This window comes from Morchella importuna (assembly GCF_003444635.1).
Source record: "Morchella importuna strain M04M26 chromosome Unknown Morimp01GS011, whole genome shotgun sequence".
NCBI classification, from domain to species: domain Eukaryota; kingdom Fungi; phylum Ascomycota; class Pezizomycetes; order Pezizales; family Morchellaceae; genus Morchella; species Morchella importuna.
Genome location: NW_025763408.1, coordinates 1,141,443 through 1,168,850, shown reverse-complemented (window position 1 = coordinate 1,168,850; position 27,408 = coordinate 1,141,443). Strand labels below are relative to the sequence as shown.

The 27,408-nt window shown below is 44.9% G+C and overlaps 9 protein-coding genes across 9 annotated transcripts; 4 read left to right on the top strand and 5 right to left on the bottom strand.

Annotated features, from left to right (window-relative positions):
- Positions 1 to 1,927: 1,927 nt before the first annotated feature.
- Positions 1,928 to 5,713, bottom strand: LAJ45_04695 (uncharacterized protein; the record flags this gene model as incomplete). Its single annotated transcript, XM_046114272.1, has 4 exons — positions 1,928 to 4,798; positions 4,864 to 5,332; positions 5,391 to 5,415; positions 5,641 to 5,713. 4 exons carry the CDS (start codon positions 5,711 to 5,713, stop codon positions 1,928 to 1,930), a joined length of 3,438 nt encoding a protein of 1,145 aa, XP_045972794.1.
- Positions 5,714 to 7,928: 2,215 nt separating this feature from the next.
- LAJ45_04694 (uncharacterized protein) lies at positions 7,929 to 8,255 on the top strand (the record flags this gene model as incomplete). The annotated part of the gene is made up of 1 exon (XM_046114271.1): positions 7,929 to 8,255. One exon carries the CDS (start codon positions 7,929 to 7,931, stop codon positions 8,253 to 8,255), a length of 327 nt encoding a protein of 108 aa, XP_045972793.1.
- A 4,778-nt stretch (positions 8,256 to 13,033) lies between these two features.
- Positions 13,034 to 13,504, bottom strand: LAJ45_04693 (uncharacterized protein; the record flags this gene model as incomplete). The annotated part of the gene is made up of 2 exons (XM_046114270.1): positions 13,034 to 13,180; positions 13,250 to 13,504. The coding sequence occupies 2 exons, from the start codon at positions 13,502 to 13,504 to the stop codon at positions 13,034 to 13,036; spliced, it is 402 nt and encodes a 133-aa protein (XP_045972792.1).
- Positions 13,505 to 15,144: 1,640 nt separating this feature from the next.
- Positions 15,145 to 15,966, bottom strand: LAJ45_04692 (uncharacterized protein; the record flags this gene model as incomplete). The annotated part of the gene is made up of 6 exons (XM_046114269.1): positions 15,145 to 15,199; positions 15,251 to 15,277; positions 15,344 to 15,496; positions 15,554 to 15,608; positions 15,666 to 15,725; positions 15,783 to 15,966. 6 exons carry the CDS (start codon positions 15,964 to 15,966, stop codon positions 15,145 to 15,147), a joined length of 534 nt encoding a protein of 177 aa, XP_045972791.1.
- A 2,575-nt stretch (positions 15,967 to 18,541) lies between these two features.
- On the bottom strand, positions 18,542 to 19,490 carry LAJ45_04691 (uncharacterized protein; the record flags this gene model as incomplete). Its single annotated transcript, XM_046114268.1, has 6 exons — positions 18,542 to 18,634; positions 18,691 to 18,777; positions 18,841 to 19,037; positions 19,122 to 19,136; positions 19,298 to 19,383; positions 19,480 to 19,490. 6 exons carry the CDS (start codon positions 19,488 to 19,490, stop codon positions 18,542 to 18,544), a joined length of 489 nt encoding a protein of 162 aa, XP_045972790.1.
- A 1,208-nt stretch (positions 19,491 to 20,698) lies between these two features.
- On the top strand, positions 20,699 to 21,661 carry LAJ45_04690 (uncharacterized protein; the record flags this gene model as incomplete). Its single annotated transcript, XM_046114267.1, has 3 exons — positions 20,699 to 20,846; positions 20,917 to 21,069; positions 21,129 to 21,661. The coding sequence occupies 3 exons, from the start codon at positions 20,699 to 20,701 to the stop codon at positions 21,659 to 21,661; spliced, it is 834 nt and encodes a 277-aa protein (XP_045972789.1).
- Positions 21,662 to 21,813: 152 nt separating this feature from the next.
- On the bottom strand, positions 21,814 to 22,225 carry LAJ45_04689 (uncharacterized protein; the record flags this gene model as incomplete). The annotated part of the gene is made up of 4 exons (XM_046114266.1): positions 21,814 to 21,830; positions 21,900 to 22,023; positions 22,071 to 22,131; positions 22,218 to 22,225. 4 exons carry the CDS (start codon positions 22,223 to 22,225, stop codon positions 21,814 to 21,816), a joined length of 210 nt encoding a protein of 69 aa, XP_045972788.1.
- A 349-nt stretch (positions 22,226 to 22,574) lies between these two features.
- On the top strand, positions 22,575 to 24,615 carry LAJ45_04688 (uncharacterized protein; the record flags this gene model as incomplete). Its single annotated transcript, XM_046114265.1, has 3 exons — positions 22,575 to 23,993; positions 24,053 to 24,259; positions 24,319 to 24,615. The coding sequence occupies 3 exons, from the start codon at positions 22,575 to 22,577 to the stop codon at positions 24,613 to 24,615; spliced, it is 1,923 nt and encodes a 640-aa protein (XP_045972787.1).
- Positions 24,616 to 26,235: 1,620 nt separating this feature from the next.
- LAJ45_04687 (uncharacterized protein) lies at positions 26,236 to 27,199 on the top strand (the record flags this gene model as incomplete). Its single annotated transcript, XM_046114264.1, has 5 exons — positions 26,236 to 26,416; positions 26,506 to 26,625; positions 26,690 to 26,884; positions 26,950 to 27,034; positions 27,175 to 27,199. The coding sequence occupies 5 exons, from the start codon at positions 26,236 to 26,238 to the stop codon at positions 27,197 to 27,199; spliced, it is 606 nt and encodes a 201-aa protein (XP_045972786.1).
- Positions 27,200 to 27,408: the final 209 nt, after the last annotated feature.

Here is a 27,408-nt window from a genome sequence, read left to right as displayed (position 1 = left end):
CTGTTCGGGTAGCACCCCCTCTGACAGATACAGCTCGAGTTCTACTCTAACTCTTGTAGCCAAGGGCCCCCAAATCCTGAGAACCCTGCTATCGGTCTTATGCTTAAAAAGTCAGAGACGATGAAGACATGGACTGTCGCGCTTCGGCCATCCTCCACGGCCACCCTTACGAGAATCACGGTCTTATCCGTCTTAACCCCCACAAAACTTTATAATGTTTTTCGGGTGGCAGGGAGGTATACTACTTACCCTTACCTGTGGTGGAGTGTCTGGAGTGGCATATGCGGGCAGGGCAGAGCCGGCGGGCTCCCCGGATCTATCTGGAACGTCAACTATATATGACTGGTGCCTAAATGATGTAAGAGATTTTTGATGAAGGGACCGCTCCCATCAGCATCTTAAGCTATGCGTATCGTAGCAATTAATGAATTAAACAAAAAAAACAAAAAATATGCGTATCGAAATCATGGGCCATCACTCGCAATCGAGCGCCAAATCACGGCATCCTACCGGAGCTAAGAGGTTCTTTGACATAATATCTTCAGTCGGATCTGTTGAAGAGTAGACGAGTACGAGTATTATTCAATTGATGTCGAGTATACGGCTAATACATGCTATCTTATAGGAGCCCGGGCAGGACACTATTCCTCTTTGACAGCGGGACCTTTACTATTTGACACTGTTTGACACCTCCTTACAAGCTAGCCTGTATATATAGCGGGGAACAGACCAACTAATAATCAGCACTTGCTCTACGCGAAAGCATGGTTTTCTCGGTGGGTGCCTTATCAAGCATGTTAACTCTAGTGATACACAAGATACAAGGCTCTCATGGAATGTAAATGTAGGTGGAGAGTTAACATTGTGGAATGCTGGGCCAGTTACTACTTCTAGGGGTGAGGCGAATGAGGGTAAACGAGGGAGCGAGCAAGCGAAGGAGAGGGGAAAGAAGGAAGGAAGTAAGATGCGTGCGTAAGCCGGAGGAGAGTGAGTAATGCCGAAGGAGGCTATCATCCATCTCTCTCCTTTTATGTAATCTGTGATATATTAGCTCTAGTATGCAACTCTAAGTTATTCTATGAGTAGCGTTAGTATGTACATGTAGTTCATGCAGATACAATGGTATCAAGGAAATCCGACCTTCATATATAAAAATATAGCTGTGGTTCTGCCAATGTTTGTTCTTTTATATCCATCAATTGCAATAGCTACACGCCTTTTGTTGCTAGTTCCCTTCCATCTCGGGAGTATTTCTTTGTTGAATGATATGCAATCAATATTATAAATACATGTATTAACGTATTGCGCTGTAACTAATAGGAGACGCTCCTGATGACGATGAGGAAGACTATATAGTTTAGAAATCCATTATGTGCTGAGCAAGCACACAAATCTTTGTGTTTAATTAGCTTTGAGCAAACCGACAATTCAAGTGCCGGAGACAGCAAATACTGGGTTTCTCAGTTAAAGAACTTGTTGGGGCTACCCGCAGTGTAGAATATTGCTGCAATTTTAAGTTTTTACTCATTGTGTCGTTTGTTACTAGTGGGATGCTTTTCTAATGTGCACTATGAAAAATGAAAGATATTTCCCATCATGGAAGACCAATGCTGCTATTCGCCAGTGTACCGGACCGTGTTGACACAGGCGCCAAAAGAAGGGAAGCTGGTTGGGTGTACTAAAGAGAGTAGGAACAAAAATATGAAAGTGAAAAAAAGATCGAAATATATTGAGCAAGAAAAACCTCATAATTTATAACTACCCCTCGAACTAGGCTAAAGTAAAGAGTTCAAAACTAAACTCATGCGCCTTATGAATAAAATGGTGTCCACAGCAGAGGTTCTTTCATGAGCTGTCCCTTAACTTCTTGACTGCGTAGTGGAACGCAGCGCCGACCTTTCGATGCCCACAATCGCTCTCGGAAATGCTACTCTCCGAATAGTTTACGATAAAACTCGGTAGTAACATTTAGGCAAGCATCATCGTCCGAAGGCCACATATTTGCAAGTACATGACTAAATCCGGCAAGTTGAAAGGCACTAGCTATATGAACTGACTCATCTGCAAGCTTCCTGGATGAAATTCTGGCGGTAGAACAGGCTGACAAATATGCAATTTGTGCCCGTTCCATGTTGATATCTGATATTGCCCCCGCTGTTAATATATCGATACCGTAGGTGCAATCCTTACCCCCACGGGGTAGCGAAAGGCTCTTGAAAGGGTTATTCTCATCAGAATATATTGGACATGCATAGGGAAATGCGCCTAATGAGACGAGTCTTTCATGTGTTTCATCGGCGCTTAGACCCTGGAGGCTCTCGGACTTAAACCCTGGTGGCAATAAATATGCAGTCTCCGGTTTGTCCAATACAAAATCTGATATTGCCTCAGCGCTTAATCTATCAACACCGGTGGTGCAATTCTCAACGTCCCGGAGCAACAAATGACTGTTGAAAGGGTCATTAATATTGGAGAATCCATGACATGCAAAGTGAACCGCACCGAATGAGGGAAGTTGTTTGAGTACCTCAGCGGAACTGGGACTATTGAGGATCTCGGTCTTAATCCATTCCGGTGACAGATTCACGATTGACTCAACCTCACTATTAACATGGTTCAGTCGCGATTGACCGCGCACTTTAGGCGTAGCAACAATGAGCAGACTCGAGTCACCATGTGGGAATGCCAAAGGTCTCTCCCGAGCGTAAGAGAGGGCTTTAAGTGTTGGGATGTAGGAGCTGATTGCGTAGGCTAGAGTATTTCTGGTTGATCCAGGGGAATGGTCCCCAGCGGCGTGAAACGGAGCTAAACCCATGATATCTGCACCAATCCACCATATCCGAGGAAGCACATCGCCTGAAGAAACGATGCCTTGCGTCTTCAGCTCCTCGATCACAGGCTCAACCGCTGTATCCCATAGCCAAATCAGAAACCTTTCCATCTTCGCGGATCTTAATTGGTACGAAGATTTTCCTCCGGGAATTATCTTGGTGTTGAGCTCTTTGATTCGACGGCACGCAACAACGGAGTGGGTGAGATTGGGAAGTGGTATAGACTTGATACACGATCTTGTGACAATTATCGCATCACTTCGAGTGCTCGTACACACTTCAATCACCACTGGGCCGTCTTTGGCAACTTCAATAAGCTCTTCATAAGAAGGCGGTAACTGGAACCGTTCGAATCCCGGATGCCCCCTAATTTCTTGCAATGTTTTTGAAAGCTCATCGACGTTAATCATTCTCTGTCGCTTTAGATTTTCTTCCGTGGCTCTCCGCTCTAAAGTACTGGGGCTAATCGGAAACCTAGATAATAGCTCTTCACGATTTTCGCTTGGGGAGTCGACACGGCTACGTAGGGTATTGAATTTGTCAAAAAGGTCAGGATTTATTTTCTGGAGCTCCTGAAGGTTCCCTGTAGTACTCCTGCAGTCGATTGTGAATCCTAGGATAATCCCTCGACTCTGTTCAAGGACTGCCAAGCAATGGGATGCTGGTTTTCCTGCGTTTAGGCCTACGGACACCGCTATTGATCCGAGAGTTTGGCCATCGATTTGCGCGCGGTGTCGGTGATTGCGTTGACAATATTGAGGCACTCTTGTGGGGAGAACTGCAATTCCTTCCGCACATATTGTGAATGCTTTCTCCCATCTCTTCTGACCTCCAATAAGCTCAGGGCAAGCAATAAGAACACTCATAGCAAGAAATGAACACATTATCCGGCTTTTTGGTGTCGCAAGCTTGGACCTCAAAACCATTTTGCAAAGTTTGTAAATCTCCTTTGCCTTTAGAACACCCAGTGGTTGATCCCGGCGCCAGACAATATGATACGCGAACCAGTCGGCGGCGATCTCCGCGGAGCTCTCCAAGCGCTCAGAATCATCATCTAGTGGGATGAGTACAAATCTCTCTTCTTCTATTTGAATTTTCTCTAGTAAAGTATCCGCCGCTTGCTCATGAGATTTGACGCGATCCCTAAGCAGTTTATGATAGCTAGATAGCAAATCAAACCTCTCGGGTGCTGCGTACGAAGCCCTTCTCAGCGACTCACGAGAGATGTGAAGTGCATGGTCTATACAACTTTGTGCATTTGGCGCCTCTTGGTGATAACGTCCGGGTCTGGTCTGATAGAGCATATTGGATTTGATGGCCACGATGTATTCTAGTCGACGCAACCGGTTGTGCGTACTCAAATCATGGTCACCAGGCTGAGGCATAGCGCGTAACGCCCTTCTTGATAAATCGACGGATCTCTCAAGGTCGGATACTTCCCCCAATCGCAGATATCGCAAGTGAATTGCGTCTGACAACTCGGCCAACATCCCTGATCGCGTCCTATCATCTGATATCCCCAACTTCACTGACTCTTCATATTGTAGTATACATTTCTCGAGGTCTGCGACATCACCTAGGACCTCAAACCTTGTAAGGAATGCCAGACCCAGATGTGCCAGATAGACTGACTGGTCTCCCCCTCCCTCTGGATCTTTAACCACCTCATACAGCAAATCAACTGCGGTATTTATATCCGAAAGTACTCTAGAACGCTTGAATCGCTTTATGAATGCCAACCCCAATTGGGAAAGGCCTTTTTTGTAATCATCTCGTGACAAAGTCCTAATAACGTCCTGAAGTAGACTAATGCCTTGGTCACTCATTTCGTGTGCGTCTAGCATCGCGCTTGCCCCCAGAACCAACACAGACTGTTCGGTTGTTGGTGATAATGATTTCAGTTCATTGCATAGCGTCATCATTTTAGTGACATCTTGCCAACCCAGCTGACCAAGTGTGTGTGACATCTACCGGAGATACTGCGCATCATGAGTGTAACGACAATACCACGACATGGGTGGCTCGATGGTACCAAATCAAGCGCAACTTTTAGAGCGTCAATGGACCGCTCAACATCGACTTCGTCATGACTCCATTCGAACCTCTCAATCAGATATGCCCCAAGTCGGACTAGATTCGACATCAACAGTGGAACTTGTTGATCCTCTTGTTCAATAATTTCTATGGCTTTTTGGAGATCTTCTGGTTGTGTCATGCTCATGTGCCTATGGTAAAGCACATCAGCTGTCCACTGCGCTCTCTGGGTCCACCGAATATCCTTTTTGTTTCCATGCAGGACTTGCTCTTTGAACTTCTCAAAGCTGCCAGTGGGCCGCGTAGTGGAAGGGTAACCGTATTGTTTCGTGTGATTCTGCATCGCCTTGTGCGTGAGATAGAATCGTGCTTCGTTGCGCTCAATAAGAGATAAATATAGGGTATCGATCAAGCTGTCGATATCCTGCATATAATAGAAGACTACAGGATATTCGCTATCCATCTTTCTGGAGAGGCGTGTTAGTCCCGCTTAAAGAAGTGTGCTTCATGAGAATATCTTCAAACCTGATCCGTTTAGGTGTGTGATCAACTTTAGAGTGGATAATTCCTTGTGTTTAGACTCGGTGGTACGTTGACGATTTTATAAACAGTCGTTGCCGCCATGGGCTCAAGAGAATACCAGAGTATCTTATATAATCAGTGGCGTGTTTGTTTTCTCTAAAAGATGTACCCCTCCTCCCCCCTTGTCAAAGCGCACATACATACCCTAGAAAGGCGGCCTATCGGTGTGTATAGGAATATACAGCACCTTTACTTGAGCGGCAGTAGAATTCATCACTGAGATAAGGGTCATTGACCTTGACCTCTGGGCGGGTAAGGCGGGTCATTCACAAGACATCTTTTGCAGGTAGGGTGACATTTATCCATTGATAGATTATATGGCCCCCGAAAAACGTTTAATGGCATAATAGAGACTCTGCGCAAATAGAGCTGGCTCTCTATTATGGTTATCTGATTTGGGGAAGGTGAGATCGGCTGCACCGACCAGATCGCTCTAACACCACTTTCAGGCTTGTGCATGTGGGATGCGCGTTGTGCCTCTACAGACTCTGGTAGAATTATCGCGAAAGTGGGTTTTCCGTGACCCGATAGTCATATTGGCCCTTGAAGGAATTTCTGCAGTGCACAGACCAAGAAGCCCACTCTTTTAGTTCTGACTTTCGCAATAATTCTACCAGACTCTGTACTCGCGACCAGCAACAAGAACCCGAAAATGCACGTCCTAATCTGCAATTTCCATTGGAGTAGAAGTCAAAAATACACCAAGGACTTGCAGCTGCATATTCGGGTTCTTGTTGTTGCTGGCCGCGAGTAGTTGCTGCCGCGCACTGGCCTCAATCGCCCCGCAGTAAGAATGGAGTATGAGTACATACCTTTATTTTTATTCTCTGTTTGCGGCCCTGTGTCATCGTGGTTAAACCCGTGTGACTATGAATTTTTAACTCAGACGACCAAAAAAAGGCGAGAGAATTCTTCTTGGGTGGCGAGAGCTAGAGGCGAAAACTACATTACTGCTCACTAGTCTTATTCTCAGAACGATCTTTTTTGCCGCACTTTGTTTAGATGTCCATGTGTAATTCTCCTCAGTTAATCATGTAGTGGACAGAGGCGAATTGCGGGCGTACAAAATACAGGAAATGCGGGGTTACGCTTGATTGCAAAGCGCAAAGCGAAGCACGGCCCACCCCTTCATAATGGCACAGACCATGATCATACAAGGTCTTGAGTCTGGTACCTACACTATTGGACATTTTGTTTAGTATTAGGAATTTGTTCTTCTTCCTATCACTCTAGTATCGCACCTTTTTTAGTACTAAGCTTTCACTTTTCCGTTACTTTCATTACGAGAGTATATATCATGCACGTGCATCCAGCTGGTTTAATATATAGCTGGGGAAGCCTATACCCGGGGTGTCCGCGACATTCAGTTTGGTAATTATAATACAATTAATTACTGCTTTTAGGATTAAAATAAGAAAGCCAATGCCAAGATATCTTTGATTGGCTCTATAATAGCTTTACTAATCCTAATCATGTAATAGTACACGCTTCTGGGAGAGAGAATTATCCAATTAGGCAATAATTGAGGCGACATTGAGTGGGCTCCCCATTAAAGTATACCATTTAATGACGCACTACACCTCAACCACAACACCTAAATTAATTATCTCTCTATAGAACTGTAGAGAACAAGCAGAAGAACTATTCCATAGGAAGAGAAATAATTTAGGGGTTGTGGTGGTCGAGGAGTTGGCGCTAGAACTAAGGTCAAAAAGTGCACCGGATATAAGGTTCCCCAGCTGTAAAATATTCACAATATCAGACCTTCATCTTTTTACTTTTTCATGGGGGCGAGCACGTCACACTCGCCGGAAATAGGGGCCTGAGGGAAAATTATCAATACTCTACTCGTGTTTTCACAGCGTTTGTGAACACAACCGGCATTACATACACACAAAAATAGCCAAGACAACCTTTTTGTATGGCATGCAATAGCGGTGGTGTTCACAACGCTATGAATAAGACGAGTAGAGTACTCGCCTATTTCAGGTGGGCAGGGCCTCTCACTCAGTGGCAGAGCCCGTAGGTATAGTTCTCGTTCAATAATCATGGACAACGCAACCGCGAGTTGCTACGGGGGCTTGTCCCAGGATTTTTGACATGGAGTTATACATACATTTTGAAGAGCAAAATGCCCTTTTCAATTTCAGCCAACCAGAACCGAGGCCGACCAATTATTGCGAAACGAGCCATTAACATTAATAGACCTCGGGGCATACAGATAAAATATGACATTCTTTATCCAGTCTGGCGACTTGAGGCGGTGTGGTGGGTGTATGCCAGTAGGGCCGCTGGAATGATCCATCAATGTGAGACTTGTTTTTTAGTCTAGGCATGTCTATGATCATTTCTCACTGCATGCACCCCTCAAATAAAGCGTTCTTCTTCAAATCTTGACAGGCCTTGCAACTTTCATTAGTTCTCTCTTTCGCCGCACTTGTCGTAGCATCTTACCCTCCTCCTCTATCACCCAATATTGCAATGTCAGCACTCCCTCCGCCTCTCTCCAACATTGCTACCCCCGATACCGTTCCGATCGGTGCCCTATTCGTTAATCCCCAGGACCTCTACGAGGATCTTCATGACTCCTTCCCCACCCGTACGGACCTTCCAACATCTATCGTCATCAAGCCTTTTGGCATCTACAAGACCAGCTCGACGATGAATAAAACCTCGAAGCTACGTTCTACTCTAGTTGACTTACTAGCTCATACCCGTCACTCTACCGACACCTCTGCTAGTGAGCTCTCTGCCTCGGAGGGCGAGCGTCACACTATATTGAGCCATCCTGAGTTTGTATTGGCATGATCTGATTGCGGATGTGATTTCTTCTGTTGTTACTTCCTGGAAATCGTCAATAAGGTCAAAAGAGGGGGGTCTGATTTGGAGTGGAGGTTGTTGGGGGACGTCCAATTTGTGGGGAAGAGTTGGGCTCTTAGAGCTTGACACTTCCCCGCAAACGTTTCTTCACCTTGTATAGTTGCGATGGTAGTGTCCCTCTTTTTCCATTTGTTGACTAGTTTCCAGATGGCGCTTCCCTTGGCCTCCGTGAGTTCTTTCTCCCTTTCTTCTGCCTTGGCTTTGCGGATCGCTGCGGTCCATTTCCTGCTCGTTTTCCTGAAGGTTTCTCTGTCTTCATCCTTTTGGGTGTTTCTGGCTTTCCCTCTCTAGAGTGTTGAGGGTTGATTTGAGTTTCTTCAGCTATGGGGTCCACCACTTCTTGGACTTGAGATGTCCTTGGCTCCATGGGGTGACTTGGTCTATTAGGTTATCTATATGTTCGAGGATGAAGTCGACCGATTGTTTTGTCTGATTCTGGCTTTTCCATGCTTCGGAGGGGAAATGGAGGCCTGAGATGTTTTCTTCCAATTTCTCCCAGTTCGTTCAATGCCATAGTTTCCTGGGAATGTGGGGGGGTTTCTCTATTCGTAGTTGCAGGATCGGTTTTCCGTGATCGGAACCTGCTTCGTGTCGATCGATGTTCCAGCGGATATCGTGGTCTTGTATCGGTCCTTTGACCAATGTCAGGTCGATAATGGTCGGTCTGTTGTTGTTCCTGGGAAAATGTGTGAATTCGCCTAGTTCGTTGAGTAGGGATAACCTTTGTCGATCAAACCATTTTTTGAGCTTCTTCGATCCGGATTTGTCTGCTCTGATTGTATTGGTGTAGTCGTGGGATCTGTGTCCGTACCAAAGTTGGTGGTGGCTGTTAAAGTCTCCCATGCCGAGGCAGTTTTGGATGGTAGTTACTTGTCGGAAGATTTCTGCGAAGGGTCCGCTTCGTCCTGGTGAGTATATGTTGAGGATTTGTGTTTTTTGGTTTTGGATTTCCACCGTAACGGAGACGATGAAGTTAGTATGGGTGTAGTGGTGTTTTGGTCTTAGGTTGGCGTGTTTTCTGATGTATGTAGCAGCTTTAGTGCCTTTGTTGCTGGCTGTAAAAAGGTAAAAAAGAGGGCATTCCGGTGGGTGGCCGTCATTGTTATTCCATGGTTCTTGTAATAAAAGAAAAAGTATGTTATGGTCCTGTTCTGCTTCCTCCACTACTGACTTTGTTGTGAGCTCATTTTTCGCGCAGTTGAGTTGCTGTGCGATAGCCGTTGTCCTTTTATTGTAACTCATTGGGAGTTATCCATGGCTGCATCTTCCTGTGGGGATCTTGGGCCGGGATAACTATGGGTATTGGTAGCGGGCTTGGGTTTGTGTCTGGTCCGAGTCTGTTTGTGATTCGGACTTTGGTTCGTTCTGGGCAGTTGCTATTTGTTGCTTTGTGGGGGGCCTTGCAGTGATAGCATCGGATGGGTGTGTGTGAGCATCTGAGGCCCCCGGCGCATTCTGTGCATGGGTGGTCCTTGGTTTGGTGTTCCTCAGCACAATGTCAACATCTTCTGTTGGTGTGGGAGCAGTGTTCTTGCCTATGTCTGTATTCAAGGCATTTGGTGCATTGGGTTTCTGGGTTTGCAGGGAGGTAGCTGTCGATTTTGCAGTTTCTGTCAATGAGGGTGAGGTATCGGAGACCGAGGTTTTCTTTGGTAAATTGTCCGGGGAGGGCGATGATCATGGAGGAGTGTGATTTCCCGATTTTGGCTTCTGGTTTTGATAACCATCTCGGGATTTGTGCTAGTTCGAAAGTGTTGCCGTAGTTGTTTCTGATTTCCGAGGCCAGGAATTGTCCTGCATCAAATGCTTCCCCTATGGAGGTAGGGATGCCGTGGAGGATGAATTTGGACCATCTGGAGTTAACCCGGATGTCGACGAAGGGAACTTTTAATTCGTTCAGGGCGGTTTCGATTTCCTTTTTGTATTCAAGGACCTTTGTTGCTGGGGTTGTGAATTTTGATTCCAGGATAATGTTGTCTTGGTTGTTTTCCGGGCAGCGATTAGTTGACAGTCGGGGTCCTGGATTTTTGCATTTATTTTAGTCTGATGTCCGATGGGGTGACTGAGAGTTCTTTGTTTGTTTCGATTACAATTTCCCTGTTGAGTTTGGTGATTTCAGGTTTGAACAGGGGGTCTGCTTTGGGTTTGTTTTTCCTCTTGTTCGTGACGGTCGTGAATTCGGGATTCGTGTTTCCTGCCGCGGCGGATGCATAAGATTTCGGTGCCGGTGGAGTCAGTGTTTCCTTGACTTTCCCTTTTGGCTGTTGGGCGTGGTTGGGGTGGTTGAGGTTGTTGGCGGGTGTGGTAGGGGCGGTGATGGTGGCTGCAGCGACGGCGGCAATTACGGCAGTTCTTCCTTCAGTAACTGCTTGATTACTGGGCCTGTTGACGGAGAGGTTGGTGAGCTGTTGTTGGAGGCGGTGGAGTTTTTCCGATATGTTGTCCTGGTTCTTTGTTATTTCAAACATTTGTTTGGCCAGGATCTCAACGGTGTGTTTGAGGGACTCGTTTTGGACGGATAGGACTTCGATGGTAGCTTTTAAGCCCTTGTTGATTTGTTAAGTCGTTTGGTTGATGGGTTCAAGCGCTACGGTGAGGGCGTTTCTAACTACCCAGGATACGTAGTTTAGGTCCATTCTGGCGTGGGTTTCATCAGGGACGATGCTGGGGTGAATGTAGTCGTATTTTGGTGCATATGGCTCATTGTATTGGGTGTGTTCGGCGAAGATGGAGAAAGGTTCATTGCCAAGTTGGGTTTGTTCCACTGGGGTGGACTCTGTTTGTTGGGTTGATTGGGTGTCAGGGAAGCGGGGGGGTGCCGGTGTTCCTGGTGGGGGGCTCCTGCGAACCAGGAGCTCAGGGAGGCTTGTTGGGACATCACTGATGTTCCAGTTCGGGTTGGGTTGGGAAAGACTTCTGATAAAGTTCTCTTTTTTCCCACAGTATTTGGTGGGTTGGGTGGGTTTGGTGAGGCCAGGTTGTTGTTTTCACTGCAGTCGCGAGGCTTAAGCGAGGGTTTGAGGAGGTGAGGGTTCACAACTCAGGAACTAGAGCGTGAATAACTTCGCGTACGAACAGATGTGTGATAAGATACGAATAAATTACGCGGTCTATTGACATACAGGATCGTGTTCGAGTAAAAGTTTTATCGGGAGTGCAGGCCAAAAGTTATTGTTGTTCGAAAGTTTTGGTGTTGCGAGGGTAAATACAGTAAATTGCGTGAAGAGAAAAGGAAGGAAAGGAAAACATGAAAAAGCACGAGACAACACCCCTTTATATATCCAACCCCTAGTCCGTTGATGACTCATACCTCGCGTAATGGAAACCAAAAGAACATGAAAGAAACCCCATTACAAATCCTAGCTCAACTGTGTGATACCTTCTCTTCACGATCCGGCCTATCATTTTAGCCAACAGATAATATTGCCGTTACAGAGACGACGTCTTGTCCCGAAAAGACGTGATTTGCGCCTTGAGTGCGTCTTTTCACGAAAAGACACAGAGCGGTCGTCGCGTGGCGCACAGCCGTCGGTCTACAGGTAAGCACAAGTCTTGGGTCATCTGGGGCATCTGGGGCATTTCGGGCGCCCAGGCGTCCCAAGACGACATGTCAATTTTTGCTGATGTTTTTATTAATCTACAACCTGACTTTCTATTTTATACCGCAGTCTCTATATTTTTTTCATCCATTTTTTCCCCAGAAGTTACCCCAATTACAGAAACAACTGGCTCTATTATACTTGACATAGTCTTCTATAGCAAAGAGCAATGTTATATGGTTCGTTCTATATAATCTCAATGCATAGTAAGTATAACAACATTGAGTTTAGAGTGGTTGGTCACGCGTGAGCTCCAAGGAATAAAAAGTCAATGAATGAAATATAACTTTTAAAGACTCTAAATAAACAAGTGAGTAACACTCTTTGGTATTTTAGAAAAATCTACAGAGTGCTCCATACTAATCCATTCTAGCCTCACTATAATTTCTATGCCTCTAATGGCAAGAGTTGTTGTATTAGAAGCCATTATTGAACCATCCATAACCTCGTTCGAGGCTGAGGGATCTCAATCATGGACTCTCACTCTCAGTTCTCTTGACGCCGAGCCAGTTGCGTTAAAAGCCCACATGTCCTGGGGGACCCGCCGCAAAGTGATCCCAATCACATTATATCACTCGCACTTGGCTATCATCTCAAGCTGGAAAGTAATGATACTAAAGTCTGTTCGCTGTCACCACCTGAGAATTAGTACATGTATGTACCTGGTGTTACTTAAATCTTATATACTATACGTAGTTTGTCTGGATCATACCTGAATTGCAAGTCTGAAGAAGTTTTGGAACGCTCTATTATAGTCCTAGTAACCTGCATTAATTATTGTAGTGAGAGGGTTTAACAGGCCCCGTTGCCGCTTGAGGTCTAATATTAGCGGTCTATAAAAATATCTACTTGATTTGCTCTAACCATATCGTGGACAAGCCCGGACACAGCAACAGCAACACGTATTTACACTGGTTTGGACTGTTTATTTATACATAAGTCTACTCTAGTGGTAGTGAGGCTTTATGGGTGAGGGTTAGCATACCTATTATATATATAGGCCCAACAGACACCAAATATCAGCATTGCGATTCCCCCACTCTACCCGGAAACAATAATTCAACCAATTATGTATAGTCTTAACAATGTTCTCGCTACCAATTTGAATTAATTCTTCAATCCTACAGGTATTCCCATCTTCTGTTCTAATTTCTCCCATGGATTTTCTGTGAAGCTCTTTGAAAAGAATGCCCCAGGTGAAGATCCAGAACTAACGTCGCCATCATAATTATTAGACCCCCGAGCTCTGGCTCCCTAAAAAAATTTGAATGTTATAAAAACGTTTAATACTACCTGTAGTCACGGAAGGAGGGGGAACCGTACCTGCCCATAGCTACGAGATGCTTTGTGTCGTTGCTGTTCTGACCCTCCGGCCTCGTTTCCGGCATTCGTATTATCTCCTGACAGAGGCACAGGAGCCGCTTCCTTTGGAATTTCGACTCTTGGAAGGGATCCGGGAGGTCCCGAAGGCCCATGATGTCGATGTTTGGGCCGTTTCGGTTGTTGGCCGAAAGATGTAAACCCCATAGCTTCCAACTGGGCACTGGTTTCGATATCATTATCCTTTTCGTCCTCCATCTTGATCGAGAGGATATGTGGATCCAGCTAAGGAGTTGCGTAGCTGAGGTTGAGGTTGAGATGGCTGGGATTGTGCTATCGCTTTCAGGAAATTCTCTTGGCACGTAGAACGAGGACCAAAAGTCTGGGCACGAGACTAAAGCATATCTCTACCTACAAAATCTATTCCACCATCCCCTTCTGATAACCTTCACGATATTTACCTTTAATCTTCTGATCTTGAGTCTAACTGCTTTGATATGGCTCCTATATAAGCTTCTTATTCCCTTTCGTAGCTTCTGGTCACGCTTACGCATTTCTTGTTATATATATCAAGGTAAATACAATACCAGAACCCCAAATGCAGAAACCCTTTTGTTCTATTTAATTGATAACTGCCTTGCATGTGACCCGTTTGACTGCACAGAGGCTAATTCTACTCGCAAAAGTTTTGAAGAATCGTTTCGAGGACCTGTGAATTCAAAGCACACTGCTTCACTAACTCTTTCTCTTTAGCTAGATCTATATCCGGGTTTTGTAGTTGAGACCTGTAATCTGCTAATGTCTAATTGGTTCAGAGAGTGCCTATTGGGTTGGATAGACCGACACCTCGAGATGCTATACTAGCAAAGCGGGAGGAAGAATTGAAGGCTTCTTGACAGAGCGGAGAAAGCTAATTCTAGTAGTCCCAGTACTGACATAGTAAGTTTATTTGCTTGGAGTACCCCTGTTCATATACATATTCCTTTTATATGACAGTACTGTACCTACATGTACATGTAGATACATGTACCTACTCCCCACTTGTATGTGTACCTACATCTAGGGTATAAGTTGGAGAATATTTCTTTAGATGCACTATAATCTATGTATTTTTCACTCCTTTAAATTTTAGACTCAAGGACATTTACAACCGATGTGATGTAACGCTTCGTATCTATCCATCCATTCTCTAAGTTGCCATAAGAATAATTCTCAGTCAATAATTATCTAGCCTCCGTAGAACCTAACGCCTAATATCACCGGCCCCGCCGGCGCTTTGTCGACCAAAGATAGACACCCTACCACAATTCCGGCCATCCCCTATAGGTTTTTACACCGAACGCAGTGCTCGTTGTAAACCACCAGATCTGAAAATACATGACTGAGCATGCGACGCATTGGCCAACCAGTGATCTTTCCTCTGCGAGTCTCCGGAGTATATATTTACATACACAGCTACATTACTTGTTTACACTGTTGAAAACAGAGCTATGTCAGCATCTTATTTAGCAAAATAGCTTCTACGCCGTAAGTAAGCAGCATTTTAACTCTGATGAGATGATAACCACTGATAAAAGTAACACCACGCTCAAGGGCAACATTCCCTCGTAGGCGTAAGAATATTTTACATAAGTAGAGAAAACGACTATACAATCCCTGGTACGCGCATCCTGATTTTCTGTTCATTGACTCCAGATACCTCTATAACCTACGCGATTAAAAAAAAACAGAAGAGAAGTTTGCTCCATACGCCCGACACCGGAAAGAAAAGAACATTAAAAAGCTGCATCCAGAACAAAGAAAAGTACTTGGACACGGAGTAGATTGGGAGGAACTCCTTTGTGTGCCATTCTCCTTTGTTACCCTCTAATTGACATGTACACATGATGGTGGAGCTGTCATTGGGATGGGGGCGGTATGCGATCACGTGCCATGTTGTATTCAATGGGATATCTGTATAAACCCGTTCAGTATTACTCGCATGATTGCGTTCGGGAAACTCACTTCCGCTCTGTTTTCTGTTTCAGAACCCTAATTGTAGAATCGTTAGCAACTGATAAAAGCGGGTTAAAGCAGAGATATCAGGATTAAGCGTACTTGACTTTCCGGTGAACATAATCAAGATCCGACTTAACTTCCTTCGCAATCTTCATGCCATCCAGGAATGCCCGCTTGGTTTCTGCCAACCGCGCCTGAGCTTCCTCTTGAAGTGCAATAAGTTCCCGCGTTTTACTATTAAGCATTCCCGAACTAGAAACGGAAGTTCAGCCACTTGATGAGATAGAATATTTTAAGTAGAGTATTCACGTTTGAGCTTGAACTGCTAAGCTGCGATCTAATTGCAACGGGTCAAATGCGCCCGCTAATCGCTCAGTCAGAAGGGCGACCAGGTCAATCTCGGTATCATTGGTACTTTCACCGTCGGCACTCCCAGCGTATGAGGAGCTTGAGATAGAGGATGTACTCAGCGAGGGTGGGCCTTGGCCGTAAGAATGTGGCGATGAAGGGGCGTAGTGGATTGGAGATGTATCGTTACCTGGGGACGTGCTCGAAGAGGACGGAGGGTGTGGCAGATGCTTTGTGGGCGATACATGTTGGTGCGGCGATGGGTATGGGAGGGTATAACTTGGTGTTCTTGGGGGTTGATGCTGACGATGTTGGTTGAGGTCCGGCTTGCGTTCCATTTGGTTTGAGAATCCGAATGATGTTGGGTGGTTCATGGCAGCTAAAGAGAGAGAGAGGGAGAACAAGATATTGTTGAGCGTAAATGTTCTCAGACCTCTTCGTGTGCTTGGTCTGTTCTCATCCACCTACTCACTACCGTCTTTCACAACTCTTTCGCTTCTACGCCGTATCACCCTTCGTGGTTTTTGAGGAGGGATCGTGACGAGAGATGTTGACGACGGTCGGACCACTGAGTGAGTTGAAGTACAGATATTTGAGTATATGTTGTACGAGAGAGGTCGTGGGGAATGAACGCCAGTACCGTCCGAGAGGTGTCCATCGCTAAGAACAGCCAGCGCATTTTCCCTCTTTTATTACAATTCTCTCTCCCATCTCTCAATTATTGACGCCGCACCTCTTTTCTCTTCGTCTCGGCTCTCCTGGGAAGCAGCCATGGGGGAAAAAAAATAGTGGTGGTGGTAGGGGTTTGCTTGCTTTGGTTACAGTCGACATCGGGAGATACGTGAATTATGAGTTGGCAGTCAGTGTTTGCTCTACGTGCACATTAATACGTGTATCTCCTGGGCCTGTTGAGTGTCGATAATCAAGGATATGCTTCGTTGGATGGCATTTGTTTGCTTTTTCACTCCGGCTTTTATTTCCACACATTATATGTACTTATTCACACTTACCAAAGGAGCCATAGCACCCCAAAACTTAACAATACCTACACATTTCTATTTATCCCTTTTTATCGCACAATTGTAGGTGTTTGAAATCATTGTTTAGGCAGCTGCCATATGTGAGTACCTGTAAGTACATGTATTTATCTACACACACCCTACACATTAACTCTAGCTGTAAAGTGAACCTGTCCGCGGATGCTGAGCTGCTACGTACAAATGATCGGCCTTCCTGCAGTGTGGTCCTCCCCTGACGTACACTCTATTCCACTCCAGATCTGTTCAAACAATGTTTCCAGAAAACTGTCAACGCTGCCCTATCCTTGCGTTTGCATACATGTTTAGTTGCATCTTCTGGGATTTTGGGACAGGAACGATACGGGGAAATCCTGGGGCTATGCAGCTACATACATGCTACATGCACTGAGAAACAGGCACCACCTAGCGGATTATGTGCTGTGATAATTGAAATGCGTGGGTACTCTATTAGTACCCTAACCTTACCCCTCATCACTTATGCCTTGTCATCCACGATATCACCGTGTCGTACATAGTGGGAAACAGGTTCTCATCTTCTCTCATGAGCGCTGCGTGTCGTATAAGTTAATGCCACACTATCTAGAGTACTGGTATGTAACAATAGTACTACTGCCAACCCATGTATACTTATGCTTTATCTAAAGATAATATATCATGTATGAACTCAAGGTTGGTGCCTCGGGAAGCCTGCCACTCAAGTAACGGCTGAGAATTCCTATGCTTGTGAAAGGAAGGACATTGGAACCACCCGCGCCACCATACGGGGGTTAAATATTTTTCTCGGAGCTCATGCCTAGATTGGTCCATTTGTACTCCCAATACCACACATGTACCTACATGGGCCTTCCGGCCTATTCAATCTAAATTGGTTAAAAAGGCATGCTCTTCACCATATTATATCATATTCCATTATTTTAGTACTACATGAACAAGTAATAAATTGAGTATGTAGCCACCGATATACTTGTTCTCGGGGTAAATAGGCATTAGGTACAGCAACTAATGTGGTTTTCTTGTAAGCTAATGCATAAAAACTGGGGATCTCTGGGGACTATGAACTCGTGCTTCGCTCAGAAGCTTAGTTCAAACACGCGAGTTCCCGATACCTCAATTATAATGTTCGCTCCTCATTGCGATTGGAGGATCAAAAGCTTATATTACGCATGTGCAGTGACCTTGTGACCTACGATTCCGTTAATTACTAGAGACGTATTTTGATTCATTGCAATTTTTCAATGTATTACTTAGGCCTTTCACTTCATATGTGTATCAATCGATGATGGAATCTACTTGATACATGTAGTTTAAGTGGCACTAGCTGAGCCATCTTCACCATTTATCACTCGCTGTGTTACTAGTCCATAACGGGTGAGGTTGCAACTCACGAGGGCCAATCGGAAACGGACCTTGAGTGGAGCTTCTATTATCAAGTTTAGGAGAATATGTGGCTGGTAGTCAAAAGTTTAGAGTAGCGAATAAAAGTTTTCAAAAAAAAAATAGTAATTCGAAAAGTAAGAGAGTGGTAATGATATGAAAACATGAAAATGAACCCATCAGCCCCATTAGGAATACAACTTTCCTGGTGAAATGTAGAAAACGAGAAACACCTACGACTCCGTGCAGACCTTCAGGGAAGTTAAAAGCCATGGAAAAATAGAAATACCGACGAATAAGTGGAAGAAAAAAGATGCCCTCGATGCTGCGCGTACGATCTTGCCCACCCACTTTATTGAACCCTCAATATTTCATTATCAGCCACTTGCTGAAATTATTCGTCTTGAATAAAGGTTTCCAAAGCCAGAGCCACAGGTCTTACTGATACACCTCTCGCACCTCTTAAAAATGTTTCGTGGTATAACGAACATAAGAAACTGAAAAGAGGGGAGCTGAGGAAAAAATGATGAGGTAATTAAACCAATCCATCGTAGAGAGATAGTGCTGAGACAATTGTGGCGTCCTTTTGGCTTCCCTCACGAAATTCATCTAAGGTTAGGCTCCCGTTCTAGATAATGTGATTAGTGTGTTTCTTATGACTGGCGCTTGTTAAAGAACGCCAACCTCGTCTTTGTCCATCATCTTGAATATCTTGGCAACCCTCTTTTGAGGTGTATCCTCATCCTCCGGAAGTTTCACCATGGAGCCAACCTATATTCCCGCGAAGAGATATTTAGTTTTGCCAATGAATGAGGGCATATCAATCATGCATACCATTTTGTAAATGGCCTCAACAATTTGTAGCATTTCATCGTAACTGATTTCACCATCGCCATCGATGTCATAAAGCTGAAATGCCCAATTGAGCTTATCTTCCAGTGAACCGCGTGAAGTAACACTTAAAGCGACAATAAATTCTTTGAAATCTATTGTGCCGGAACGATCGGCGTCGAAGACATTGAAAACATAGTCTGCAAATGTCGTAGGGTCTCCAAATGGGAAAAACTGCTTGTAAATCTTCTGGAACTCCGATTTGTTTAGGGAGCCGGACGGACAGTCTTTGAGAAATCCTATAGTAGGAAAATTAATAGTTAGCAGAAACCCGGTCGAATTCGTGTCTTCCCGCACTCAAGAAGGCAGGGCAGAGTTGAAAAGAGATGTGGGACATGAGGGTGTGCGAGCACAACTTATAATGTGTTCGCTCCCACGTTATGTGATTGTTAAAACGTACCTTTGTACCACTGCTGAAGCTCCTTTCGTTCGAATAATGTCGCCTTTTGAAGCTCTGCAAGCTGCTCTTGCGTAAGTTTAGACTGACTAGATATGAACAAAAGTGTCAGTCATGACTTCAAGAGTTCCTATCGCGGAATTCATTGTGGAGTTACAGAGAGGTAGAAAATTCTAGCAACACACGTTTTACCCATGCCGAAATAAGGCGGTGTACGGTGCCAGCTACAGGCTTAGAAGAACGGCAGATAGAATGAGATAGGTAGTGACAGGTGAGTTTATAAAACTGAACTGAAAACCTTTACCGATGAACGTTGGAGGATTCGAGGAGAGGATGAAAATGTTCTTTCGTAATTTCTTCACAAGCAAAGGGGAGTCAGGTACTGCGGTACTGTTGTCGGATGCAGATAAGCGTAGGGAGACAGAGGCGATAGAGGGGTATTGGAAGAGGGAAGGTGCAAGTTTTAGATGTGGTAATGGCGGATGGAGGTGGTTTAAGGAAGAGAGTGGTGTGTGGGAGACTGGGGCAAAACAGGATGGAAATGTAGGTACAGGAGGGAGTTAGTGATGGGTGAGGGGGAGGGGTAATTGAATGGTGGTAACGGCAATTCCGCCGCCGTCACCGCGTTCATCACACTACCATGCCCCCCTACAAGTCACTGCTTCTCCCACTTACACCACATGTATTTCTGAGAGCGGCCATAGAGAAGGCTTGTGTAAATACGCCCACTGCGCACTTAGCCAGTCTATTGTACTCGATGGGCTACCTCACCTCCCTCTACTCATCTTGATCTTTTATGATCATCCACATCAATACAAGTACCTCTGGTAGTAGGGTATGAGGCATAGCTAAGGCCAGACTATCACATTAACGGACATCACTTACCTTGCTATCTGTAGAGTAGACGCTTTGTATGGGACGCTGAAATTAGCCAAGAAGTTTATTGGACCTTTCTGCCGTAACTGTTAATTGCTCAGCCCTGCGACATCTAGAATGACGACCGCAGATCTCCTGTATTTGAATGTAAGAGGACCTACACGTGATGTGGATATTGTATCCATACCTTGAAGAGTGTAATATGTGTATTGTACCGAAATAATACAATAATCTACCCAATACTTCTATGCGTACGGACTATGTAGTATCAGGGTACAGGTATTGGGTTCCCCTTATGCCATAGTCTATGACTGCATGCAGAGTTTTGTACCTAGAATCATGATTTAAAAAAAAAAAAAGGTATTGGGTTCCCCCAGGAACATGCGCCGAATTTCAAGTACTAACCGGCTATTGCTGACTAAATGCTAGTGTTCCCCAAACCCCCAAACAACAGCCTTGTCGTTATCAACGCTCAGCAAGATCAAAGAAAATCTCCCGAATACACCTGAATCACCGAATTCACAAGTTATGAACGCCATTGTTCAAAGGTCATTTGACAGTCTTGAAACATCCCTGGAGAGTTTGGTTGAATCCGTGTCATCGTACAACCCGTCTCCCCCGGCTGCAATAGCTGTTGTAAACGCCGATGATATTTTGACCGAGAGCCTTGAACAGCGTACGTCGCACATCGCACTGAACTGGACTACATGTAGTATCGGTTCCGTTGGCTAACATTCGCTGTTTAGTGGATGAACACCAGCAGAATCACCAAAGAATTTTATCTCTTCGGGCAACCTCAGAAACACTGAATAAACAGCTCACAGAGCTTCTTGAGACTCTATCAGAAGCACGGAAGGAGGTTCTCAATGTGCCCATGACCAAATTCCCACAATCCAATGGTATTTGGCATTTATTTCTTCTTGGCTCCTACAAATAAAATCTCTAACCCCATAGTAAGAGGTACCTTACAATGAACTCCTGACATATGCTCGCAAAATCTCGAAATATACACGTCCCCCGCAGTCATCGAGATACACGCAAACGGCTTCAGCAGACCATGTATCTGGACTCACCGATAACTCAAATAGTTCCATGAATAATAACAGCAACGGAGACACAGGACACGCAGACTCACAAGCCACTCGTGCTCTCCCTCTTGGTCTTTCGGAAGAAGATGTTACTGCTCTGGATCCATCCTCCCAGATGCCATTCACACCTTGGCCAAGTGAAGAAGTCATGAAGCGTGGGGCCCTTTCTCATATGGGGTATGAGGAAGAATTGCGCGCGAAGGGCCTGCCTATTCCGGATTTCTTTTCGAACCCAACCGTCAACGGACAGACCGCGAGCACGAACGTGGAACCTCAAAGAGATGCTCCAACTAGAGTGGAGACTGTGGCAGTACAATCTCAACATCACGAAAGACCGAAGGAAACGCAACCTCCTCCGGGGCTCTCCTTGAGCCTCGATTTATATGACCCAGATGAAGATTGAGAGCTACGCTATATTTGGTAAATATGTATATAAACACCCAAGCCAAAACCTCTTGCAGAGATGAGGTTACTTCTTGAGACCCAGTACTTCAACTTTTTTTTTAGCGGTGTTGCTACCGTTTCTACCATGCTCCATAATGCTTCCGTTTGCAGTCAACACTTTACAATCCCTTGCAGCCTTCCTCAGCTCCCTTTTCCTCTTTTGTTTTTTTGATAGGTGCTCTCGGAAGGCATGGTACCTCGTTGGTATCTAAAGTGAATTTTATCATAGATAGTTGAGCTCCGCTTGCTTAGAATGGCGGTAAAATAATTAAAGTCTTTCAGCTGTTCTGCTGACTTTGCGTTACTGCGGGCCATCCTATTCTTTTAAAATTTAGTTTGTTAATCAATGATAAAGTAGGTAGACATACATATAGGTACTTGCTGCCGATACGGGTATGGGATGGCACAAGGTGTAGATTCGGTATGAGACTACATGTACATCTAGCATTCCATAACTGTATTGTATCCTTGTAAAGAGCCGTGCCAAGCTATTGAATCAGCCATCCGTAGTTTACTAGCGCATATGTGGGTAAACACCGATGATGTCGCTGCAAAGAATGATTCTTGGCAAGGAGCTCGTTCTCAGCCTCATCTAATTACGAATTCGGAAAGCTGGGAACATTCAACACCAAAGCCAGGTTCAATACAGTATCGTACTACAAGCTCACATCACCATCCCGGGATATAGGTCTATGTAAGGAAGTGAGTTCTTCATTTTCTACGTATTCACTTACTGGCATTCATTTTCCTGCGTCCTAGCTGTGCTCGTGTTCTTCTTAGCACCTCGTGGCCTGGGTGCTAGCTTACCTACCCCCACCACAACTCCATCACCAACACTATTCCAGTGAGGCTCTGGTATAATAGCCACAACAATGTTTCTACCAAACCCCTTGATACCCGTGATCGGGGCAGTATCCCTATTCACATCACTCTCTGCAGCATTTTACCTCCCAGGAGTCGCTCCTACAGACTATACCGAAGGAAGCAAGGTTCCCCTAAACGTCAACCGTCTTACGCCAACTCTCTCACAGTCCGATCAGCAGCTCCGATCCGTCATTTCTTACGACTACTACCATACCGCTTTCAACTTCTGCAGACCCCCAAATGGTCCCAAGAAGGTTTCCGAGTCGCTTGGGTCCATCCTGTTTGGGGACCGTATTCTTGATTCGCCGTTCGACATTAGGATGGCCAAGAACGAAACTTGTAAACCGCTTTGCGAGGTTAAAAAATTTGATCCACGGAAAGCAAAATTTGTCAATAGGCGGATCTGGCAAAATTATAATATCAATTGGCTTATAGACGGATTGCCAGCAGCCACTTTGAATAGGGATGAGGTGGAGAATGTTGAGTTCTATTCTCAAGGTTTCCCGCTGGGTGATATCAAGAACCCCAACTCTGATAATCCTATCGCTGAGTTCAACAATCACTACGATATCTTCATCGACTACCACGAACTGGCATCACGCTCGACTAAGAAGTATCGTGTTGTGGGTGTTGTTGTCCAGCCTTCGTCCCGGAATTCTAAGCTTCGGGAAGGCGCTGGTGACTTTGGCGCCGACTGCTCTGATCTCTCACCTGTGGTTCTGTCGCAGGACCAGGAAACTGAGGTTTTATTCACTTATACTGTATACTGGAGGCATTCACCCACTGCTTGGGCCACAAGATGGGACAAATATCTTCATGTCTTTGACCCTCGTATTCATTGGTTTTCACTCGTCAATTCTGCCATTATCGTAATTTTTCTTACCGGAATGGTAGGAATGGTTCTTTTAAGAGCTTTGCGCAAGGACATCGCTCGTTACAATCAATTAGACTTGAATGAGGACGTACAAGATGATTCTGGGTGGAAATTGGTTCATGGAGATGTCTTCCGTCCCCCGAAGAATCCCATGCTCCTTTCGATATTCTTGGGATCTGGTGCACAGCTATTTTTCATGACTGGAGCGACTATTGTTTTTGCGCTTCTTGGATTTTTGTCGCCATCCAATCGTGGGTCTTTGGGGACAGTTATGATTCTTCTATATACGCTTTTCGGTTTTATCGGCGGCTATGTCTCCGCCCGGACTTACAAATCATTCGGCGGCGAAGCGTGGAAGCGAAACATCATACTCACCCCCGTGTTCATTCCCGGGATTGTGTTTGGCACATTTTTCCTCCTCAACTTTTTCTTGATCTTTGAAAATTCTTCTGGAGCCGTGCCCTTGACCACCATGTTGGTACTGGTCGGCATTTGGTTCATACTTAGTGTACCATTGAGTTTCGGCGGAAGTTGGGTTGGATTCAGAGCTCCTGTGGGTCCAAGATTCCAGTCCTCCGATATAGTTTATGAGCTGATGTATTCTTGCACCAGGCATTCCAACCTCCTGTCCGCACCAATCAGATTCCACGCCAGATCCCACAGCAATCCACATACTTAAAGCCGATTCCCAGCATGCTTTTAGTGGGAATTCTGCCATTTGGAGCCATTTTCGTTGAGCTATACTTCATCATGAATTCCATCTGGTTTCATAAAGTCTACTACATGTTTGGATTCCTATTCATTTGCTATGGCATCATGGTTTGTGTCCCTTCATTACAATATTCTTTCCTGACATATCCTAATAACAACGAATATAGATTATTACTTGCTCCACAGTCACAATCCTGCTCATCTACTTCTTACTGTGCTCGGAGAACTACCACTGGCAATGGAGATCATTCTTCACTGCCGGCGCAAGCGCGATCTACATTTTCTTAAATGCTATCCTGTACTGGATATCAAAGTTGAGCTTGGGGGGTTTCACTAGCAACGTGTTGTACCTAGGATACAGTGCGTTGATCGGCTTCCTGTTCTTCATACTCACAGGATCAATTGGCTTCTTCTCAAGCTGGTTTTTCGTGAGGAAGATTTACGGAAGTATCAAGATTGATTAAATGTTACTAACGAAGGGGTAGTTGAAAGAATAGAAATGTTTGTAAGGGAAGTTGGACTTTGTTGTGTATTCTTGTTTTATAATTGTCGTCAGTCACTCACTTGTACGCTTGCTGGGGCTCTTTGAGTAATCTCCTGCTTGAATGAAGGGGATACCTGTTGATTTTAACTTTGGCTCAATTTCGAGTGCTTTGTCTACTTCCCTGGATTTGCCCGTTATCGGGTTGAACGTTTTCTGTGTAGATTTTCTCGCTTTATGGGAAACCTTAGTATTATCATAGAGGTGTTGAAGTATGAATCGAAATGAATGAGATGTACACCCTGTTCTATGGGATAGATTTCGTTGCAACCACACTCTCCACCAACGCAAGAAATGTATAAATAGGTTATAACGTGAGCCCCCCATCATAGCTGCCAGATATGGAATATAATAGTCTATAGCGACATGTTCTTACAAAGGTAAGGCGCTGTAATATTATTAAGCTAACTGTGTATTGTCACCGCTGCTAATTGGGAGCTATTGTGGGATTCGGTACGAGATTGCGCAAGATGTCTATCAAAGCTACTTCGCCGTCAACGTTTATTTATTTTTATTTTTATTTTTATTTTTATTCTTTCCACCCCCATACCTATTTAGGAAATGTTCGTTAGGATCAAACCTCCTTAAATCTTGTGACTATCAAAAGTCAAGGGTAAATGCGGGGCTGCGTGTTGCAAGCCGAGTTCGAGCGAATACACGAAAGGCATTAGGCATATATTTTATTCTGTATTATGAGCAGTGGGAGTGACTAGAGCAACGGAATATCAAGTCTGATTGTTTCGGGATTTGGCTGTTCGTTTATATGGCATAATACATTGTATCTTAATTCAAAACCTACTTTCAAATTGTTATCTTCTTGATAAAAAAAAAACGCAGCTCTCGATCCGATAGGTTAATTAAGGTCGATCCATCTAAACCCTGGCTTTTTATAAGAAATCAAAAGTGTAACTATAGTTAAGGATTCGCCAATACCTGAATAGACTTACCTTTCCCAAGTTATCAATACGCGCTATCTAAAGAAAAAACGTATCATTCTTTAATGAAAATCAAGTAAACACATCTCCCGGTCATCATTAATCGTCTTTAGGGGGGAAACGTCCGATTTTTACAGAATTCGGTTGAATAACGAACCCAGCGTAGCTACAATTATAGCAATGGGTAATGTCCCCCTCGTAACAGTAATAAAAACCTAAAGACGGTTGATTAAATCCACTGCAGGTAAGTAAGTCTAAGTGCATGTGGAGTAGGTAGCGCAGGTACATTCATTAATTTCTGGATTAGTCAGCGGGCCAGATGATTGGACGGCTACAACGACGTCGGCCACAGCTCCCATAGATATTGACCTCTATCAATTATCCCGGGCTCATCACCAACACCGAGATTGTCCACAAGCGGTACATTCCAATCGCTACTGCGGTATAATCCAGTGAGTTTGCTCTCCTTGTTCTCTGTCTATTTTGATACCTTGTCTCAGGTTTTTCAAACACAGGACTAATTGCTGCCCATCTGGCTGCAGGTAACCTAACCCACCCACCCCACCTCGAACCTCCACCACCCCCCAAAGTTCACTCTTAAACGAATAATGGCACCATCGGAATCACGCCAGTTCAAGCGCAAGGACGCAATTGGTCTGGCCACCAAGGGGACGCTGATTTTCGGCGGAGCGGGCCTATTCATGAGCGCTATCCAGAACACACTCACGAAGCAGAACGTCGGCGCCTGGGGTGTCATCACAAAGACCGGGGGCACCGTGGGGATTGCCGGTAGGTCTTCTTAAGTCAACTTGGTGCTATCCTATCACCAACCTCCTCTCTCGTTCGAGCTTCATGAGGATAATATTAATATCTTGTAGCGGCGATGGGTGGTTCTTACATGTTTTTCCGTAACGCCGCGGCGAACCTGCGAGAGACCGACGATTACTTGAACTCCGCACTCGGAGGTCTTGTTGCGGGTAGTATTATGGGAACCAAGTGTATGTAACCTCCCTTCCATTTTCTTTGGTTACGCGATGATCTAGTTACTCATGCCAATGTCAGTCCGCACCATGCCTGCTGTCATTGGATACGGCGCGGGGCTTGCGCTTATCCTCGGTGCATTTGACTACACCGGTGGCTCCCTAACCGGACTGTTCAAAGATATGAATATGGATGAGGTAACCAGAAAAGAGATGCTCAGGGCTGGCCGTAGACGGCCAATAGATGAGACTGTCGAAGAGCTTGGCGAGGGGCGAGGTAACTAGATTCCCTGCTCATTGCTGAACTTGAGGGACCCCAGAGTGTAACGAAACATCAACTAGGAATCTACCCTGCTGGCTATGAAGACCGGAGGCGCGCTCGATTGACTGAGAAGTACGGAATTGACTTCACCAACGTCGAGAAGAGGTAAAGAAGGGGCGCCTTGAATGTTAATTACTCACATATCCGAGATTTGGCGAAAGCTCCTTCCCTTCTTCACTCCCTTGGTTCATTGGTGTGGAAAGGCCGATAGGCTGCTGATGCTGACTGCAATATTTCTCCTGAAGCAAACATCGTGTTATGATGTTGTAATACAGGGATGCTCTCTTTGTATAAAAATGATATTTTCCTTGTTGCCAATGATCAACCATGTGACCAGAATGATTTAGTGGGAAAGAGGAGAGTCCAGATTTAGACAGCGTGAAAGAGGCGGAGTCATGGATTTGCACTCGACAGAGTGATCGGGACATGCTGCAAACCGCCAATGCATACATGTAGTCAAGGATGTATAAGCAGGGGTG